A 21,993-nucleotide genomic window follows, 5' to 3' on the forward strand; every position below is an offset into this window, starting at 1 on the left:
ACCGGAGGTTGCCGCTTGGTAAAATCACGCAGATACGGGTCAGCAGCTTTGTGGAACGTTCATCAACTATCCAAATGGGGGAGAAATGTGAGTTTGACTGTTGGTGCCAGACAGGCTGGTTTGAGTATTTCTATAATTTCTGATCTCCTGGGATTTTCACACACACAACAGTTTCTAGAGTTTAGTCAGAATGGTGCAATAAAGAAAAAACATCCAGTGAGGAGCAGTACTGTGGAGGGAAACGCCTTGTTGATGCAAGAGGTCAGTGGAGAACAGCTAGACTGGTTCGAGCTGACAGAAAGGCTCCAGTAACTCAGATAACCACTCGGTACAATTGTGTAGAGTAGAAAAGCATCTCAGAATACACAACATGTTGAACCTTGAAGCGGATGGGGATTTCTACAACAGCAGAAAACCAAGTTGGGTTCCACGTCTGTGAGCCAAGAACACGCACAGCCTCACCCAAACTGGACAGGTGAAGACTGGAAAAACGTAGCCTGGTCTGATGAATTTCAATTTCTGCTAAGGCACACAGTTGGAAGGTCAGAATTTGGCATCAACAGCAGGAACCCATGGACCCAACCTGCCTTGCGTCAACAGTCCAGGCTGGTGGAGGTGGTGTAATGTTGTGGAAGGAATGCTTTCTTGGCACACTTTCGGCCTGTTAATACCAATCAATACCACAGCTTGAATGCCACAGCCCAATTGAGTTTTTTGTGGCTGTCCATGTGCATCCCGTCATGGCCACAAATTACCGTCTTCTAATGGCTACTTCCACACGATAATGCACCAAAATTAATCTCAAACTGGTTTCATGAACATGACAATGAGTTCGGTGTTCTTCACCGGCCTTCCCAGTCACCGGATCTGAATCCAGTAGAACACCTTTGGGATGTGGTAGAACAGGAGATTTGCAACACCTGGAAAATCTACAGGAATTGCATGATGCAAGAATGTCAACATGGAGCAGAATCTCAAAGGAATATTTTCAATATCCTGTGGAATCCATGCCATGAAGAACGGAGGGTGTTTTGAGAGCAAAATGAGGCTCTACTCGGTATTAGTATAGTGTATGTATATTCAGATAGGGTTTGGGTTGTTGTTTTTTTTCACCTATTAGAATTCTCATCCCTCATTATCTGTAGCTGCTTTATCCTGTTCTACAGGGTCGCAGGCAAGCTGGATCCTATCCCAGCTGACTACGGGTGAAAGGCGGGGTACACCCTGGACAAGTCGCCAGGTCATCACAGGGCTGACACATAGACACAGACAACCATTCACACTCACATTCACACCTACGGTCAATTTAGAGTCACCAGTTAACCTAACCTGCATGTCTTTGGACTGTGGGGGAAACCGGAGCACCCGGAGGAAACCCACGCGGACATGGGGAGAACATGCAAACTCCGCACAGAAAGGCCCTCGCCGGCCACGGGGCTCGAACCCGGACCTTCTTGCTGTGAGGCGACAGCTAACCACTACTAGTCTGGCTAACGCGACAAAGCTCTACGGGCTATTGGTCTGGCCAAGATATTAAGCCCAACCGTTTCCCAGAGCCCGTGGTTGACCCGCCTCCCTGAAATGCCTCAGTTTGCTCCTGGTCGAAGCCAGAAAAGGCTGTGACGAAGCTTAAACCAATCACATCACTCTTTCCTCTGACGTATGCGACGCGACGGGGCTAACTGGTAGATTAAACTCTTACCGAAGCTGGTCGGGAGCAAGGCAAAAACGTCCTTCCTTTCAATAAATACCTCCAGGGCTGCTCTTTGCTCCGTTTTCAATGAGAACTTCCCGTTGAATGCTTTCAATACAGCATCTATGCGTAATAGATGCGGAAGCGTGAATGAAGCGCTTCCGGCATAGATTCTGTAAACAATCTATGGCTTCCGGTCGCAGTTCTACTACGTCAGTGCCTTGAACACGCCTCTACCCAGGGCTGTTGGAGATGCTCAAAGTTGATTGATTCCCGATTTTTCGGGAGCTTGGAAGAGCTGTAGATAGCTTGCCTGGCCAGACTAAGCTCGCAACAGGCCCTCGTGTTGCGTCACGCTTAGGATGGGCGGGCCCAGGCTAAACCACTACACCACCGTGCCGCCCCTATTAGAATTCAATTTTCAAAATAAATATGTTATTCACCAGCTGGGAGGTCCGTATCATGAAATACCGTGACCGAGGTCAGTATTCAAGGCCGAGGTCACGGTATTTCACCATACGGACCGACCTTAAGCTGGTAAATAATATATTTATTTTTTTCTTTACCAAATTCTAACAGAAAACGAGAGCGCCCGAAAGGGAAAACCGAGCCGAGCCGCCATTTTGAATCCTCATTCACGGCTGCAATGCAAATTGCTTCCTCCTCGGTATACAAGTGCACTTCCATGGCAGGGAAAAAACTACATTTTGCCGCCTATGTAGTCCCATATTTATACAAATAGGAGTCATTCAGGATTCAGCCATGTTTTTGCTCGGCATTAGCAAGTTAGAGGTTTTTATCTTTCTCCTGAAATGTTTTCTTTTATTTCTTCTTCCTCAGGGTAGTAAAACTCGCTTTCGCTGTGAACACTGTCGTTATCGCTATCCATGCTGTAAAATTAATGCTATTCTCCTGAGAAATGCTGGCAAACATTTATAAGATTTTTGATAATCTTATAAATAAATCTTATAAAAAAAAGATAAATGTTGACAAAAAATGTTACTATGTTTGTTGTTGTTGTTGTGAACGGGCGAGTCGCCAGAGGTCCGTAACCGGGGTCCGTAACTGAGGTCCGTACCGTAGGATACAGACTCGCTCACCAGCCAATCAGAGCGCAGGATTTGATGGAAACCGCACCGCAAAAAAAAAAATGTTAAGTACCCAGGGCTAACCAAAGGCAACTGAAATGTGGAATGAGAAACTGTTCACTGCAATGGAAGTCTGTCTCACCCTGATATAACTGCTTCAAATTACATTTTTAAGCTAAATAATCTCGTTGTCCCATTGTTACAGTAGTGATGAAACTTGCCAGAAAGGTTCCCAGGGCATCCTGCAGGACGCTACAAAAAAGTCACACAAGCGAGAGGTTTTACTCCCACATGGGTGGGAGTCAGTGGACAGATATGAAGCTTGCGGGATAAATACAAATTATATTCGGTAGCACGAATGTACAGTGTTTGCTGATTCATACTAAGTAACTTGCCTTTGCTGCTTTCAATTACGCTGCTAGTTTGTTTACGTGTTGGGTAATAAAACCAGCTAAATTCATTAGAAAATACTGCAGGCGAGTACAAAAAATAAATAAATATCTGCTGCAACTGGCAGAGCATGCTGACTGTGCTGGTATTTCTACCTCAGGGTTTTTTCAGTGGTTTCCTGTGTTTATGGGGCTATAGTGGTAGCTTTCCTATTTAAAAAAAAACAACTCCAGAGTAGTGCAAGATCATTCAAAGAATGCAAGTTCAAATCCCGATAATGTGTTTGACAGCACAGACAAGAGAAAGGAAGCTAAGATTCAACAGAAATAGGATGTGGTTTGGGTTTTTTTTGCTCTGCCCAGACGGACAGCAGATTATTAAAGTTCTTACAGGATACAAAACAGGCAAAAAGGAAACACCTATTACAAAATACAACACACTTAATTTTAACTTTTTGTTGATCCTAAAACTGTAGACATCACGTTTTCCGACAGAGGTTTAAACGGTCTGACTTGATCACAGGGTTGCTCTGGTTACCGGTATTTATTGGAACAGTACGGTATCATTTAACGTTACTGCATTTCGCAGCTTTGTTGACTATGCTTTGAAATGCGCCTTTAAGAGTTTGCTCTTTCTCCCACTCTTGAAGACTACGCCAGCAGTTTGTTTATTTTTATACTAGGGCTGTCAAAGTTAACGCGATAATAACGCGCTAATGCAAATTCTTTTTAACGCTACTAATTTTTTTGACGCGTGATTTAAAGCTACACAGCTTTTCAATTTCATAAAATCGGTGAAATTTAGTTCCGTCTGAAATGTGGTTATTGTGATGTATGTTTATTTCTGTAATATCTCACAAAATATCAGGCCATTCTGTGGCTGGGAAGTTATTTAATTTGAGAGGATTAAAGCAGAAATCGCTCGCTTCGCGCAGTCAAGCAGACAGAGGAAGTCCGTGTGCGCATGCGCAGGTTTACCTTCTTCTTCTTCTTTTGGGTTTTACAGCAGCTGGCATCCACAGTGTTGCATTACTGCCATCTACAGGTTTCCCTTTGAGCGTGCGCTGACAGTTCCATCATTCTGTCGCTAAACGAACAGCTGATCACACCAAGGTGCTCACTGAGCGCCCATATTTATTAGTTTGGTCCTGCGTTTCCTTTCCTTCGTATATAACATAACGTCTTTTCTTCTCGCTTTCTTTCCGTTACTGTAGTCGGTCTTTCACGTTTCATTCGCACACACGTCCTCCGTTTTTCTCTCCTGTTTCAAATTTGTATCCCACAATGCCTTGCGTGAACGGGGAAAGCCCACCACGTGATGCATGACGTAGTATCTTGAATTGGGTCATGGTGAAGCAGGAAAAAATAGCGGAGAATTTAGGGTCACATGGCCTCCAATTCATTAATTGTTCTCATCTCATCTCATTATCTCTAGCCACTTTATCCTGTTCTACAGGGTCGCAGGCAAGCTGGAGCCTATCCCAGCTGACTACGGGCGAAAGGTGGGGTACACCCTGGACAAGTCGCCAGGTCATCACAGGGCTGACACTTATGGCCCTTTTCCACTACCCTTTTTCAGCTCGCTTCAGCTCACTTCAGCCCGACACAGCTCGCATTTCGACTACCTCAGAACAGCACTACTCAGCTCGCTTCAGCCCTGCTTAGCACCCAAAACTCGCACAGTTTTGGAGTAGGGCTGAAGCGAGCCAAACCGAGCCGAGTGGGGCTAGGGGCATGAGGAGACACTCCCCTGTGCACTGATTGGTGAGGAGGAGTGTCCTCACATGCCCACACACACCCCGCGAGCACGCTGGGATCTGTAAACACCGTAAACCCAGAAGAAGAAGAATTACGAATTACAAGAATTTCTGAAGCCTTATGCGCCTCGCCTCATCTATACGCTCTTGCCAGTATCTGTTGGCGTTGTCGGTGACAAAAAGCCACAGCACCAAGACCAGCAACACTAACGACTCCATGTCCTCCATGTTTATTGTTTACTATTCGGGTCGTGAGACTACCGCTTAAAAAGTCACTGATGTCACTGTTTGCGCCGCCTAACGACATCACGTGACGTCCACCCACTTTCGCTAACTCCACCCAATGTGTCCACCCACTTCCAGCCAGCACGGTTCAGCGCGGTTGTAGTCGAAATGCAACCCCAACAGCCCCACTCAGCTCGACTCAGCACGGCACGGCTCAGCCCGACTCAGCCGCGTTGGTAGTGGAAAAGCGGCAATAGACACAGACAACCATTCACACTCACATTCACACCTACGCTCAATTTAGAGTCACCAGTTAACCTAACCTGCATGTCTTTGGACTGTGGGGGAAACCGGAGCACCCGGAGGAAACCCACGCGGACACGGGGAGAACATGCAAACTCCACACAGAAAGGCCCTCGCCGGCCACGGGGCTTGAACCCGGACCTTCTTGCTGTGAGGTGACAGCGCTAACCACTACACCACCGTGCGGAAGTCTGTGATTCGAATTCAGTAGCTTTCGGTCACTAAACAAAAATAACTGGGTGTCGGGGAAAATTATTTTTATGACCTACACTTGAACAATCTGAAAGGCAGTATAGCTTTAACACATGCATGCTCTGTGCCCCTCCCCCGTAGTTTGGGAAATCAGGAAGTGACATAGCACGAGCGAGTGATGTAGTGAGTAGCTGATCGGTGTAAATCATGATAAAGTGCACTTGTGTACAGAATCAATTTATATTGTTGCGTTCTGACTGTTTACATACAATGTGTGTATTTTTATATGCTTCTGATGGTCCAGAGGGGAGAAAAGAAGACGTGTTAAGGTCCAGGTGTGTGTGTGTGTGTGTGTGTGTGTGTGTGTGTGTGTGTGTGTGTGTGTGTGTGTGTGTGTGAGTTTGTTTTATTCTGAGAAATGTCTGAGTGATGTAAGTGTTTTATAAATGCAGTTTTTGCTCGTGAACGTTCTGTATATTTACCAGTGAGTTTTGCATTTTACTAGAAAACAGCTTTATGAGCTGCGTGCCTTAACAAATGTATTTATTTGGGTTTTGTATTTTTATCTTCTTTATTTAAGAAAATAAAGAAACTACTGTTGTCCAGAGTCCACATCACCGAGTGTGTTTAGTTTAGTTTATTGTATAGTTTGAGGCTGGAAGTTAAGGCCAGAACTAGAGGAAAATACTGCTGTTTTGTTCACACTGAATTGTGCTCAACCTTCAAAATTATAAAGTTAACGCAGATTTTTTTTTTTTAAATGCAGTGGGGGAATAAAATACTCACAAAAATGATTTTTGCTGTGTCCAGCCTTATCCTTCCTGTAGAGCCCTGCACTCCCGCGGGAGTCCCGCGGGACCCGCCGCAAAGCAGTGTGGCGCGGGACAAATTTTGAAAGCTCATTGTGGGCGCGGGCGGGAGCGGGAGTGCACAATGCGGGCGCGACTGAAAAATCCGACCCGCGCAGACCTCTACCTTCCTGACCTGGCCACATACATTTGCATAAAGCAAGTATATTTGTCCGTGCCCCCTCCCCAAACACATGAAAAGTATCCCTTTGAGGTACATTTAGAACAGATTAAAAATTTGCGATTAATCATGAGTTAATTATGGACAATAATGCGATTAATCCTGATTAAATATTTTAATCGATCGACAGCCCTAGTTTATACAGTATGTTTAATAGGAGTCTATATTTGATTAATCCTAAAATTGTGCAACTTTGCTAAACTGTTCCTTTAAGGTCCAGTAAGGCCTAAAGAGGCATTTTGAGCTTGATAGATAGATAGATAGATAGATAGATAGATAGATAGATAGATAGATAGATAGATAGATAGATAGATAGATAGATAGAAAAACTCGACTCATGACTTGACTCATGTTAGTTTTCTGTATTCCTCTGATGCTGTATGGAATGTGGCATGCATATTGATGATGGGTGGAATCAGCCGCATTATAAACATCAATCAGTGATGACGCGCTGGGACAGGGAAGGGCAGAAGGAAGTGCAGAAGGAAGGCTGTGGTTCCGGCCTACCTGCGCTGAATGATGAGCAGATCATCTGCACACCTGGTCTGGGCCGTTCTGTGAATTTGCTGGGTCGTGGCCTGCATGGGTGCGTAAACACACACTGTTACATGAGGACATTACGTGAAAATGAGAATGAAAATTAGGAGTGTGTCTGAGAATGATCCAGTGACATGTGGGTCAGGTACATGTTGTGACACCTGGCAGGAAGCGAGCAAACAGCACTCACCCAAATTTGAGCGTCCGCGCGTCCCACTGCCAGAAGCAGATTGTTCCATCGGCACCAGTGGAGGACAGAAACCTCTTATTACCGCTGCAAAGAGGAGAGAACTACACACACACACACACACACACACACACACGGAAGACATGTATTCATGGTAGGGCTGAGCAATATGATGAAATACAACCCTGATTCCAAAAAAGTTGGGACAAAGTACAAATTGTAAATAAAAACGGAATGCAATGATGTGGAAGTTTCAAAATTCCATATTTTATTCAGAATAGAACATAGATGACATATCAAATGTTTAAACTGAGAAAATGTATCATTTAAAGAGAAAAATTAGGTGATTTTAAATGTCATGACAACAACATATCTCAAAAAAGTTGGGACAAGGCCATGTTTCCCACTGTGAGACATCCCCTTTTCTCTTTACAACAGTCTGTAAACGTCTGGGGACTGAGGAGACAAGTTGCTCAAGTTTAGGGATAGGAATGTTAACCCATTCTTGTCTAATGTAGGATTCTAGTTGCTCAACTGTCTTAGGTTTTTTTTTGTCGTATCTTCCGTTTTATGATGCACCAAATGTTTTCTATGGGTGAAAGATCTGGACTGCAGGCTGGCCAGTTCAGTACCCGGACCCTTCTTCTACGCAGCCATGATGCTGTAATTGATGCAGTATGTGGTTTGGCATTGTCATGTTGGAAAATGCAAGGTTTTCCCTGAAAGAGACGTCGTCTGGATGGGAGCATATGTTGCTCTAGAACCTGGATATACCTTTCAGCATTGATGGTGTCTTTCCAGATGTGTAAGTTGTCCATGCCACACGCACTAATGCAACCCCATACCATCAGAGATGCAGGCTTCTGAACTGAGCGCTGATAACAACTTGGGTCGTCCTTCTCCTCTTTAGTCCGAATGACACGGCGTCCCTGATTTCCATAAAGAACTTCAAATTTTGATTCGTCTGACCACAGAACAGTTTTCCACTTTGCCACAGTCCATTTTAAATGAGCCTTGGCCCAGAGAAGACGTCTGCGCTTCTGGATCATGTTTAAATACGGCTTCTTCTTTGAACTATAGAGTTTTAGCTGGCAACGGCGGATGGCACGGTGAATTGTGTTCACAGATAATGTTCTCTGGAAATATTCCTGAGCCCATTTTGTGATTTCCAATACAGAAGCATGCCTGTATGTGATGCAGTGCCGTCTAAGGGCCCGAAGATCACGGGCACCCAGTATGGTTTTCCGGCCTTGACCCTTACGCACAGAGATTCTTCCAGATTCTCTGAATCTTTTGATGATATTATGCACTGTAGATGATGATATGTTCAAACTCTTTGCAACTGTACACTGTCGAACTCCTTTCTGATATTGCTCCACTATTTGTCGGCGCAGAATTAGGGGGATTGGTGATCCTCTTCCCATCTTTACTTCTGAGAGCCGCTGCCACTCCAAGATGCTCTTTTTATACCCAGTCATGTTAATGACCTATTGCCAATTGACCTAATGAGTTGCAGTTTGGTCCTCCAGCTGTTCCTTTTTTGTACCTTTAACTTTTCCAGCCTCTTATTGCCCCTGTCCCAACTTTTCTGAGATGTGTTGCTGTCATGAAATTTCAAATGAGCCAATATTTGGCATGAAATTTCAAAATGTCTCACTTTCGACATTTGATATGTTGTCTATGTTCTATTGTGAATACAATATCAGTTTTTGAGATTTGTAAATTATTGCATTCCGTTTTTATTTACAATTTGTACTTTGTCCCAACTTTTTTGGAATCAGCAGTTGTATCAATATCATGATAAATTACAACCACGTAGTTGCTCATCCGGCCTGCCATCAAAACAACCACGACGACCAAAACATCAAACAGAACTGAAATGTGACGATGTGAGAGAGAGAGAGGACCAACCTCTACGACAAACTGTTTACAACAGGAACATCAACAAAGTACTAAATTTTGTTCCCCGAGGAAGGGAAGATCGACCCAAAACTTCGACCAGAACTGAATTCGTATGATAAATGAGAGAGGAGATACAATTCTAGTCAGAAGAATATCTGTTAAGTTGACCTAATACTAATTTCTTGGCAAAAAATTGACAATACAATGAGCAATGACTGCGCAGAAGGTCGAGTTCTTTCAAATAAAACAATCAGAACTGAAATCCATTGAGAACTGAGGGAGGGAGGAGACACGATTTAAGTGAAAATAAACAAAGTTGTAATCAAATTGTTTACAACAAGAAAATCAACAAACAAACGACTAATTTTTGTTCCTCGAGGGAAGATCGACCCAAAACATCGATCAGAACTGGAATCGGATGAGAAATCAGAGAGGAGATACAATTCTACTGAGAGGCCTGGAAAATTTGTTAATTTGGCCTAATTAGTAACTCGTTAGCAAAAAATCTGACAAAACAATGACCAAGTTTTGTGCGGAGTGATGAGTTCTTTCAAACAAAACAATCAGAGTGGAAATCCGTGCAGAATTGACGAAGGAGATACGATTTAACTGAATTGTGGATGACGGATGGACGGACGGACGCCACGCCATGGCAATCGGCCTCATGGCCAGATGAGCTAACGATGTCACAGTAAACTGAGGACAAACTATCCCATCCTGTATTACAGTAGAGCGCCGTTATAATACGGATCTCTATTACACAAAAACCGTTATAACACGGTCCGCTCGTATCTCAGAACAGCGCTTCACCAGCTGCGCCATCGAGAAAGAGAAAGGCGTTCAGTATTGCTGAAAAACTAGAGATTATCGACAAAGTTAAGAAATCTACACAAGCGAAACCATGCCGTCTTCAGTCTCAACGCGGATGGCTACGAGACGAAGAACAACTCAGAGCCTTGTCAAGAGAAATGGATGAAAGTCGACAGAAACGCAAGAAAGCTCGTATGGCTAAGGACGCACACCTGGAGAACGCCACGTACACCTTGTTTACACAGCAAAGACCTAAAGGCATCCCAATATACAGCCCCATCACCCAGGCGCTGAAATTCACACGAGAAATGAACATCGAAGGCTCTGAAATCAGTACTGGCTAAAGGTCGCCGTGGAATTACGCGGATAAACGTCCACAGCAGCGCTCGTTCCGCTGATAACGAGGCAGCATCCGACTTTCCTGCCATTTTAAAGAAAATAAGTGAAGGGGAAGGTCTGGTACCAGAGCAAGTCTACAACACGGATGAAACTGGTCTTTACTATAAAATACTATAAATACATCGGATGTTGTTACAGGAAAAAACAAGTTTCATAAAGAATAAATTTATTTTATATATGCAAATACATGTAAATAAAATGTATTTAAATAACATACATACGCATCCATTGTTTGGGTTTTTTTTTTGTTTGTTTTTCTAATAACGACTGTTTGTATCAGTAGTGGTTTAATATTAAAATATTTCAGACACTGGCAGCAAAATATGGCACAAAAAAGACCTCGGTCTGATATTTTCCCGGAAAGACCGAGCAAACGAGGTTAATAAGGAGTTTATTATATGGGGTTTTTTTTATTCCTAAGATTAAAACAGACAGTCATTACAATGAGGTGTGATGCTGCCTTCAGTCACGTCATATCTGTAACGTAGTTGAGTCGCGCGTGCAGAATAAACAGCGAGCGGTTTCAAAACTGAATTTCTGTTCACGGTTAGCGGCTTCTGAATGCTCTTCGTCGCTCATTTCTTGAATAACTCAGTGTCTCGTGTTTGTCTTTTGTGTTTCGGCTGTTTTTAATTCCGTTTTCATTTCCAATTAATCTTTTCTGTTTGTCATTTTGTTTTTTCGCAACATTGAAAATCAGCGCCTTGGAAAGAAAGTCCGTAATCGCCCACAGGCATTACGGCAAAATTCTGCCCGCCAAGGAGCCAATCAGAGTGCGTAATCTTACCGGAAGTAGCTCGTGCCGTATAATAATACATATTATACTATCCACATTCACTGGATATGAGCACACGCTCTGATTGGTGACTCTACTACTAGGATATCAGCTCATATACCGTGAGTAGAGAAAAACAAAACGACGGAGCGTTTTGCTGAACCAACCGAAGATGAAATAAAAACTCTACTCGAAAAAAACCCCAAAAATACAAAAAAAAAGCAACAAAATATGGAATAAAAGCATTTGATGGTATGAACATATCTTTTTTATTCTTCAAGAATTATTAGTATAGGTAATCGTACGGGGCCGAGTAAAATTAAGGTTTAATTTCATGAGTGATTTCAAAGTTTTGAAAATTCGCGACGAGGGCAATTTCAAAACTTCGAAATCACGAGTGAAATTGATCCTTAATTTTATGAGGAACCATACCATTACTTGTTTATAATATATCGGGCCAAATTCACACTTCGGAAGCCATTCAAGTTCACAACATTTGTCATTCACGTTTTCTGAACCAATCAGGGCGCGAGACTATCTTGCGCGTTTGAATCAGTTTCTAAAGCGTCTTTCATCATGACACGGCGACACGACACGAGGATTTTGAAAGTGGTTTACAAAATTTTATTGGAACTTCTTTACAAAAGCCATTCTGTTGATAAAATTTGCTAATTTTTGCAACCAAGCAACGAACTAGCCAATAGCGTTTCAGAAATACAGCCCCGTGTTAAGGAAAAAAGCCCTCCTTGATTGACCAATCAGAATTGAGTAATTTGGCCCTATGTATTATAATAATAATAATAATTATTATTATAGCATTTTTCACAAATTGCTCCTGTCATTTTGCCGATTTGTTTACATTCTAAGCGGAAATGATTTTGTCGGAAGTTTTGTACAAAATTTTCATTTATCGAATTTGCAAAAAATAAAAATACAAATGCGCTGTTTCTCAAAATCCAGTGAATGTGGATAGAATAAAACAGTTATTCTACTCAATCTTGTCGTACATAGCTTATAGACAACTCGGTGCTACGCGCCTCGTCGGCTATCAGCTAGTGTACGACTCGATTTCTTGGAATAACTGTTAAATATTATTTGTTACATTGACGGTCAACAAGTTTAAAAAATGTTTTAAATGATTCATCAGCATGGTAAAAACGATCATCGTTCTTGCAATTTCTTCGTCGGATATAAAGCTCATGGAATGTTTTCTACTCGACCCATGCCAGATTTTCCAGATCATTATAACACGGATTCGCTCATAACACGGTCGGATTCGGATTCTTTGGATCCTAACTATCGGTGTTATAACGTCCAACGTATCCACTGTATGTGAAAAAGGCTTGTAGGCTTGTAAGTGTGTTTTTGGGAGGAAGTGTGTGTGTGTGTGTGTGTGTGTACCTGTAGTGACGTTATGGAGGCCGCGTGTCCCTCTAGCACCGCCAGTGGAGCACACGTCTGTAGACACCACACTCTGATCATCTTATCACAGCTTCCAGCTGCCAGCAGTGTGTTCTCATAGTTCACTGCCATGTCTGAGATTTCTGCAGCATGACCCCTCAGTGTGGCCAGCAATCTCCCATCATCTGTGGCCCAAATCTTCACCAGGCAGTCATCTGAACCCTGCAACAGAGCAAAGAGCTGCTCAGTTAACACGCTCTGCTCAAACCAAATCACACTGTATTTTAAATGAATCTCCACCAGACCAGCGTTCAAGTCCTGTTAGTTCTGCACGAGTCTGTCACAATTACGGCATTTTGACTAACAACTGTCATACAAATAACTAGCCATGTTTACACACACACACACATTTTTACATTCAGAATGAATTCATTTCAATCGGCGATTCTGAATGTCTGAATTCTGATGCAAAAAGCTGACGGTCCTGACCCACCACCAGGCCTGGCAGGGCTCTACATTAACTTTGAGACATGGTTGCCCATTCAGGCAACCATTTGTAGAAATCTGGTTGCCCGAACTCAGAACATGGTTGCCCAAATATTATGTTTGTTTTTTTTTTAATTTATTATTCAACCTTCTCAGACGCTGTCTGTATCAACAAGCACTGACACTAGCGCCCCGTGCGAGTAATCCGGTAATTAGTCATGTAGTGAAGGACATACAAATATTCAGTCCCACCAGGATTCCGCGGGCCTTTTTTGTGATTGTTGCGGGCTAAAATGTCTGATGTTGCGGGGGATTTTCCAAAAAATTGCGATGAATGTTGTGGTGTTTTTTAGGTTTTTGTTGCGACTGCATTGCGGGAGGAAGTGAAAGTTGTGAGAAATTGTTGCGATTTTCTCTTTTTGTGATTAAAATTGAGTGATATGTTAAATATTAAGTTATTACTGAAAAACTATTGATTAAAAAAACAAAGACACTGAGAAATGGCCCTATAAACAACTTTACCAATATAAAAGATTACCAGGACTACAAAAATGCAGAACAATAGGCTTTACTTATCCAAATGCACCTGTTGGTTCAAAAGTTAAAGTGCAGAGAACCTCACAGCACAACATGAAGTTACCTTAAAATATAATATAAATGCCTCAGCTTTCATGTAAGAAAAAAAACTATTAATACTAGTACTGTGTGCAGGCAGTCTCTCCTGAAGACTAAATTAAACAATAATTATAAACTAATAAAATAAATGGCTCAGGCTTCATAGAAGAAAAAAAACAATTTGAACAGAATCTCACAGTATGATGCTGAAGCTGCCTAAACAATGGAAAATAAAATACCATTTTGCCAAAAATGTTGGCATCCATTAATTTCTTGTATTAAGTAAAAAAAATAATGTAAAGTGCACACAGTCCTTCACTGTAAACATAACACACTTTCAGTAACAGAATTTAAGCCTACATAAACACTGACTCGCACATGCAGTGTTGCCAGATACTGCTGACGTTTTCCAGTTCAAAACCCGCCAAAATGCATTTAAAACCGCCCAATCTGGCAACACTGCGCACATGCTGCTTCTCTTGAACGTATACACGGAAGTAAGACGGAAGGTAGTTTGTCGACGTCACCTCAAGACGACGCCAACGATTGGTCAAATTTGCGGGAAAGTTGCGGTGATTGGATATAATTGCAACACCGCCCTAAATTCGCGGGGATTGGTTGAATTTGCGTTGAAGTTGCAAATCGCAGCATTGCGAAATCCTGGAGGGTCTGAATAGAACACTGAATATGCACTACGCGATAATTATTAGCAATGGGAAACTGCATTGCGAGCCCGCGATGTGCAAATGTGAATTCCGCTAGTTGTTGAACATCCCGTAATGATAACATGGACGCGGTCTTTCCGAGTCAAACAATCGCAAATCGTGATGGAATTTCATCATAATATGAATGAATAAACATCGTTTTTCATGCAAGTTGACATATTTGGGTAGTTACCCGATCGGGCAAGCACTTGTGAGAGTCTGGTTGTCCGAATCTATTGAATGGCTGCCCCGGGCAATCGGGCTACTGTTAACGTCGAGCCCTGCCTGGAATTTCGTCATTTTAGGGGCGAGGCCACTTGGCCTTTTGTGCTGTCAATTTTTTGAGGGCACAAAGGCCAAAAGCCAGGGCACCAAGGCCATAAAATAAAACGATGATTTTAAGTTCACGTCTATAATGAATTTAATTTAAGGACTAATGACTCTTCTGAGGAAGATTTGAGTCTCAGTCGAAACTATCGAGCAGGTAAAGAAACATCTCCGACACTATTATGTCTGAAGATAAGAAAATATTGAACACATCTAAACTTATCAATCCATCACTCACTTCAAAAATTGTAAAACTTATTAAACCTATATCCTCCAATCATTTTTGTTCAATTGACACCGAATGTGCGAGAGCGTCTTCAGACTGTACTACTACGCAGATTTTTGATTAATCAAAATTGAGCCTGGAGTTCATCAAAATGTTTGACTGTAAATGGAACATGTACTAGCATGCAGGCTACTGATTAACCCGTAAGAGCCCAGACCGATTTCTCAATTAAGGAAAATTATTGAGGAAATAAAATGAACTAAATAGACGACAAAGAAAACATTTCTGACCTTTTATTTTTTAAAATAGCACTTTCATGTCTCAAGATCTGAAATATTAAATTGCAGATTTGCAGAACACTGCAACACTATTACACTGTTAACCCCAAAGTTCATTCTGTGCAAACAGTTTGAGTAAATTCCACTTTTAAAGATTAGTTTTATTGCATTACTTAAACAGTATGAGTATATGAAGAGTATATGAAGAGTATATGAGACAGTCATTGGGTGTACTCATTTTATGTAATTTAAACAAACTTAAACTATCATGTTTTACCTCAGGCCACAGTGCTGCCCTGCTGTGATTGGCTCAAAACTCAAGACAAGTCTGTGCTTGTCCGTTGACGGCTCCAGAGGAAGTTGCGCCATTTTCTAATTTACACAGAGCAATTTAAGGTCTTTGCGCTTTTGACAGCAAGCTAATTAGCATGTTAGCGGCTACAGTCGGTACTCGGCACGTTAAAAAGTGGGTCAACGTTGTAACGACATAACGCTACTGTACAAGCAATGCTTATTTAACGGTAACAAACGTAAGCCCTATATGTTGAAATTCCTCTCTTATTCGTTTGTTAATTTATCACACAGTCTTACCTCAGTCAACTTCTTCCCTCCTTCTGTGAAAATTCAACGTCTCAGACACGGACACAAGTGGGCGGGGGATGCGTTTGATTAAGTCTCCTGGTTGGCTGGTGATAGATTGGTGTCATTATAGCGCGTCGGAGCGGTTCATGCCAGGCTCGAGTCCGATCCACCACTGATGAGTTGCCCAATAAGAATCCAGAATGTCATCAAAAGACGTATTTTTTTCTCAATAGACGCAGGTGATGTTCAAGCCTATTGGCAGTCACGAGGCAGACTACAAAACCGCAAAACCGCAGGGCATCAAGGCCACTGTGGCCTTACGGCAGATATTTTTTTCCAAGGGCACAAGGCCAAATTGAGAGGGCACGAGGGCCATGGCCCTCGTGAAATTCCTGCCCTGCCCACCACCCATTGTCATTGGCACCGATCACGTCGAGTTCGTCACCTCATTTGTTTACCTGGGATTGGAACGCACCAACAATGGCGACCTCCTCCTCACTGAGATCAATAGGCAATGTGGACTGGTGGCAGGCATCATGAGAAGCCTTTGGAGACCACTCTGGAGACGACGTGATATCTCCTGACACATCAAGCTACAGGTCTACAATGCTGCGCTTTTGTCTACGGCAGCACCTTGGCCACCCATGTTCTTGGCTTTGAGACCCGTGCCCTCAGGACCATTGAAGGGGTACGTTGGTACGACCGTGTCTCCAACGAGGAGCTCCGCCAGAGGATTCTCAGCTCATTATCTCTAGCCGCTTTATCCTGTTCTACAAGGTCGCAGGCGAGCTGGAACCTATCCCAGCTGACTACGGGCGAAAGGCGGGGTACACCCTGGACAAGTCGCCAGGTCATCACAGGGCTGACACATAGACACAGACAACCATTCACACTCACATTCACACCTACGCTCAATTTAGAGTCACCAGTTAACCTAACCTGCATGTCTTTGGACTGTGGGGAAAACCGGAGCACCCGGAGGAAACCCACGCGGACACGGGGAGAACATGCAAACTCCGCACAGAAAGGCCCTCGCCGGCCACGGGGCTCGAAACCGGACCTTCTTGCTGTGAGGCGACAGCGCTACCCACTACACCACCGTGCCGCCCACCCGCCAGAGGATTAACCAACCAAATATCCTCTGCACCATCGCACAGCGCCGTGTTCGCTGGCTCGGACGCATCCTGTGCTGCACAGACGGCCACCCCACAAGAGACATTTATGAGTCTGATCCGCCAGTGGTGTGATGGAGACGCCCCCGTGGCCAACCACACACCCGCTGGAACGATGTTGTTCATCAAGACCTCCAGCAGATTAATTTGAGGCTGGAGGATGTCCCGGCACTCAGCCAAGACCGTGAGAAATGGCAGAGGATTCTGAATGTACTGTACATTTACATGAAAGTCATCGGATAGATGTGCGTGTCCCAAGAGTGCAATCGGAACAGAATTCCTGACATGCACAATCCCACGTAGCTGGTTTACTCTGCTCCATAAACATGAACATGGCGAGTATTGTAGCCTTAACATCTTAACATGGGTTGTTTTTTTTTTTTTTTAAATCAGATAGAAGTGCTGAGCAGGAGAAGGTGAGCACAGGACAATGTGTTTTGAAATGCCATCCTGTACGCAGCCAGACCTTTGCTGTCTATTCCGCTTGCCAAAACAACAGGACTGTGGAAGTCCTAAGCAAGGACTAGTGGGACAAAGTTGTCCTACATCATCACTGTGCAAAGGCGTACTCAACATGAGCAGAAGGTTACAAATGCAGAAGGGTTTACATGGCTAACATTTTCTTTGATAATTAAACAGATTATCAGAGGTCTGCAGCACCTCTTGAAGTCCTTGCTTCATGTCGATTAAATTCTCAATTTCATTACGATCGAGCTGTTTACATGAAATTTCATTCTGATCGAGCTTGAATCGGATTATTAACGGATTATTAAGGTCCATGTAAATGTAGTTATTGTGATTAACAAGTATTTATGCCACTCCTATAATATGAGCATGATAACCTAATGCATATACACTACCGTTCAAAAGTTTGGGGTCACCCAGACAATTTTGTGTTTTCCATGAAAAGTCACACTTTTATTTCCCACCATAAGTTGTAAAAGGAATAGAAAATACAGTCAAGACATTTTTCTGGCCATTTTGAGCATTTAATCGACCCCACAAATGTGATGCTCCAGAAACTCAATCTGCTCAAAGGAAGGTCAGTTTTATAGCTTCTCTAAAGAGCTCAACTGTTTTCAGCTGTGCTAACATGATTGTACAAGGGTTTTCTAATCATCCATTAGCCTTCTGAGGCAATGAGCAAACACATTGTACCATTAGAACACTGGAGTGAGAGTTGCTGGAAATGGGCCTCTATACACCTATGGAGATATTGCACCAAAAACCACACATTTGCAGCTAGAATAGTCATTTACCACATTAGCAATGTACAGAGTGGATTTCTGATTAGTTTAAAGTGATCTTCGTTGAAAAGAACAGTGCTTTTCTTTCAAAAATAAGGACATTTCAAAGTGACCCCAAACTTTTGAACAGTAGTGTACACCTTTCTAAAAAAAAAAAAAAAGACATCATTTATTGGCATTGATTAACTTTCTACATTAGTAGATCGGACAGAAGTGCAGGATGTAAATCAAATCACAAGTGGCGCAACAGAAAGGTGTTTCCCGCCCCCTTATTGTCTGGAAATTGCAAGTTGGAATCCTGAAAAATGTCATAACCTCGAGTGGACAGAAGTCCAAGAGAGCAGAACTCCCCGTGCTCTCTGGGTACGAGAGACTGCGTCCCTTGTCAATCACAGTGACACTACCGTGAAAGTCTGTGAGCTCATGGATGCGAAAGAGGGCGGATAGAGCTTTCCCCGATACCTCTTTAAACCAACGCCCAGGGTTGGACCTGGGTTATGTGACCAATGTTCAACCCTTCTTTTGTCAATTCAAACCACTGAGGCCCTGTCCACACGGCAACGGATTCAGGTGAATCCGATACAATTGTTTATCGTTTCGGCCTGGCATCCACATGGCACCGGCGTTTTGGGTGCCCAAAACGCAATCTTTTGAGAACGGGTTCCAGAGTGGAAAGATCTGGCAACGTTGCCGTTGCGAAGTCGTCTGGACGAGTAGAACGGATTTGTTTACGATGACGTTACAACCACATGACTGTCAGTGCTTCACGCCGGGTAGAAGTGTAACGAACTCGATGCGAGTTGTCAACAAATCCTATAACTTGGTTCATGAAACGCGCTTACAAAATATTTTCACTGTGAATATTTATTGTGTAATGGTGCAAAGTGAGAGAGAGAGAGAGAGAGAGAGAGAGAGAGAGAGAGAGAGAGAGAGAATAGCCCTTAGGGCAGAGTCAATCCCGCCAGCAAAATTAGGGAAAAAAAGGAGCGATCTCACCTCTTCAGATGTTGGTTTAAGTCCTACAATACATTCCTCAAAAAGGGAGTAGAAGCACAAATTAATCCATCAACGTGTAGCATTCAATTTATTCCGGACCATTAAAGACGCCGCCTTCCGCGTAGAATCATACGTCATCCTCGCCGCCATATTGGATAGGTCAAAGCGGAGAATAAAGATGCCTCATTCATGTGCTGCGTTTAACTGTACCAACAGGTTTACCGTCCAAACGAGATCACATGGGATTACCTTTCACAGGTGAGACTGGAAAAATACTTTTCATTGTATTTGGTCATTATAATGTAATTTTACGAACAGATTTTTCTGACTTTGTGGCTAATATGAAGTCTCGCGCATAATAGTTTATGCGCATGCGTCCTTACTTCTTCTATTGTTCTGGTGTCTCCGAAAGGACCGTCTTACAGCGCCCCTAGAGGTGTGGCATGTGTATTGCATCGTTTTCAGCAAGCGTTGCGTTCCCATATGGACCTGATATTTTACTGATCGTTGCCCATGTGGACGCAATATTTTTTTAAATAACATCTCGTTGCCGTTGTCGTGTGGATGTAGCCTGAGTCAACACGAGAAGAACGATCTCAAAACTTGTTTAGAGAGCTGCCTTGGATCCCTTTAACTGATCGATGGATTTTTCATAAATGCCTTTTTGTATTCAAATGCTTGAAAGGACTTTGCCCTTCATGCCTCAGGAACGTGTTTACCCGCAATTCTGAAGTACAGAAACACGACACTCGGAACAAATCTAACATTCACATGGTCGAAATATCATCCAAGTCTGGTTACAGAGCCTTCAGATACTCTGTTGTTAAATTATTCAACAGTCTGGATTCAGTTAAAGACTATTGGTTATGTAGATAACTAAAAATGTTCTAGATTAACTCAAAACTGTCCGATCTACTCAAACCTCTAAAGGGGTGTTCACACGGCAACTTTTACTCCGGTGTAGCACCGGGGCTGCCTTGGTAGAGCGTTCACACGGTACAAAGTTATACCGGTGTCGCCCCTGAAAGCTGCTTAAACCGGTGCAAATCTAACCCTGCTCGGGAGGCGGTTTAAGAAATTTACTCCGGAGTAAACGCTAGTTTGCGGGGCAGCACCGATATAAAATGGGACGTCTGAACGCTACAGGGGTAGACTCGCTACGCGTGAGGAGAGTTGATTACATACGGGCATTGCATAATTTTGCATCCTGGTATTTTGCGCTTCCAAAATGGCGAATATCAACAACAACAGAACTGCGTGTCTTCCAGTGTTGCCAGATTGGGCGGTTTTAAGCGCATTTTGGCGGATTTGAACATATTTTGGGCTGGAAAACGTCAGCAGTATCTGGCAACTCTGGTGTCTTCATCCACGTTGTTTTCCTGGCGCTTGGTGATGCCATGACAACCGGGAAAAGGAAGTACATTTTCACGCATGCGCATATTTCATTTCCGCATTATTACTATCGTATAGCACGGTCGCAAAAACTGCCGTGTGAACGCCAGTGGGGCTGCACCGGTGCTAACACGCTTCTCTCTAGTAAGCAGGTTTGTGACGTGTGAACGCTCCACAAAATTTACACCGGTGTAAGATATATCGCAACAAAATACATCGTGCAGCATCGATGCAAATATGTGCCGTGTGAACACCCCTTAAGTTATTATAATTTTCATCCTATTTCTTAGTTTCAACTGTCAATACAAACTTCTATAAGTTTGAATATTTTATCCACATTTTTTATTTTTATTTATTCTATTCGTTGTTATATATTTGCCATTAATTTATATTTGTTACGCACAGCTTTCATGTAAACAAGTGTCGGCTTTTGAAACCCTGCGTCTAATAAAGTATTATTATTATTATTATTATTATTATCTGATGAGTTTATGCTGTCATGTGTTGTGTTGTCCATCGTCCGTCCGGAGTCGTCCACATTTCACAAAAACCGCTTCTTCTCTCTCAATTCTTCACCAATTTTTATTCTTTTTGGCAGGAAGGTAGGTCTGCCTGGGCTGCATATAGATAGCTTCTACCCGAATTTGCATAATTGCAATTAATAATGACGATATGGAGTAATTAATCAATCCCTAACGAGCAGTTTTCACACACATCACTGCTTCTCCCTCAATTCTTCACCAATTTTGATTCTTTCTGGTATGAAGGTAGGGGAACCTAGGGTGCATATAAGTACTTCTACCCACATTCACTTCATTACAATTATTAATGAAGTTATGGACTAATTAAGCCTTAATAAAGCAGTTCAACAACAACAACAACAAAAAATTGCTTCTTCTCGGTCAATTCCTCGCCATTTTGGATTCTTTCTGGCGAACAGGTCGGTATTCCAAGGGTGGAGATCACTTTTATATACTGTATAGATTGTATATAGTGTATATAGCTTGCAACATTTATTGCGCAAGGTGGCCGACTTTAGATCGTTCCTTCTGGACTAGACGGGGCCGGAGTGAGCCACGCCATCACTGACGGTCTCGTTGTTGTTGTTATTATTATTACACGGGTTAATCCACAGTCACGGCGATTCCGACAGGAGCCGGATCATAACCCAGGAGAACTGCATAACAATTAACTCACAGACTGATAATGGGCGGCTATCACTCACACACACACACACTGTGTCTGGTTCTCATGCACTTTTCCCCCTCTCGGCTGCATCGT

The 21,993-nt window shown here is 42.9% G+C and overlaps 1 protein-coding gene across 3 annotated transcripts in view; it reads right to left on the reverse strand.

Moving 5' to 3' along the window:
- The window catches only part of phip (pleckstrin homology domain interacting protein), a 157,467-nt gene that overhangs the window by 108,972 nt on the left and 26,502 nt on the right, over positions 1 to 21,993 (reverse strand). For all 3 annotated transcript variants that reach the window (XM_060938514.1, XM_060938513.1, XM_060938515.1), the window contains 3 exons: positions 12,688 to 12,909; positions 7,404 to 7,504; positions 7,184 to 7,254 (listed from right to left, as the gene is read on the reverse strand). In XM_060938514.1, the coding sequence (XP_060794497.1) occupies positions 7,184 to 7,254; positions 7,404 to 7,504; positions 12,688 to 12,909 (394 nt within the window). The remainder of the gene's footprint in view (positions 1 to 7,183; positions 7,255 to 7,403; positions 7,505 to 12,687; positions 12,910 to 21,993) is intronic.

The sequence above is a fragment of the Neoarius graeffei genome, chromosome 13 (genome assembly GCF_027579695.1).
Source record: "Neoarius graeffei isolate fNeoGra1 chromosome 13, fNeoGra1.pri, whole genome shotgun sequence".
NCBI lineage: Eukaryota > Metazoa > Chordata > Actinopteri > Siluriformes > Ariidae > Neoarius > Neoarius graeffei.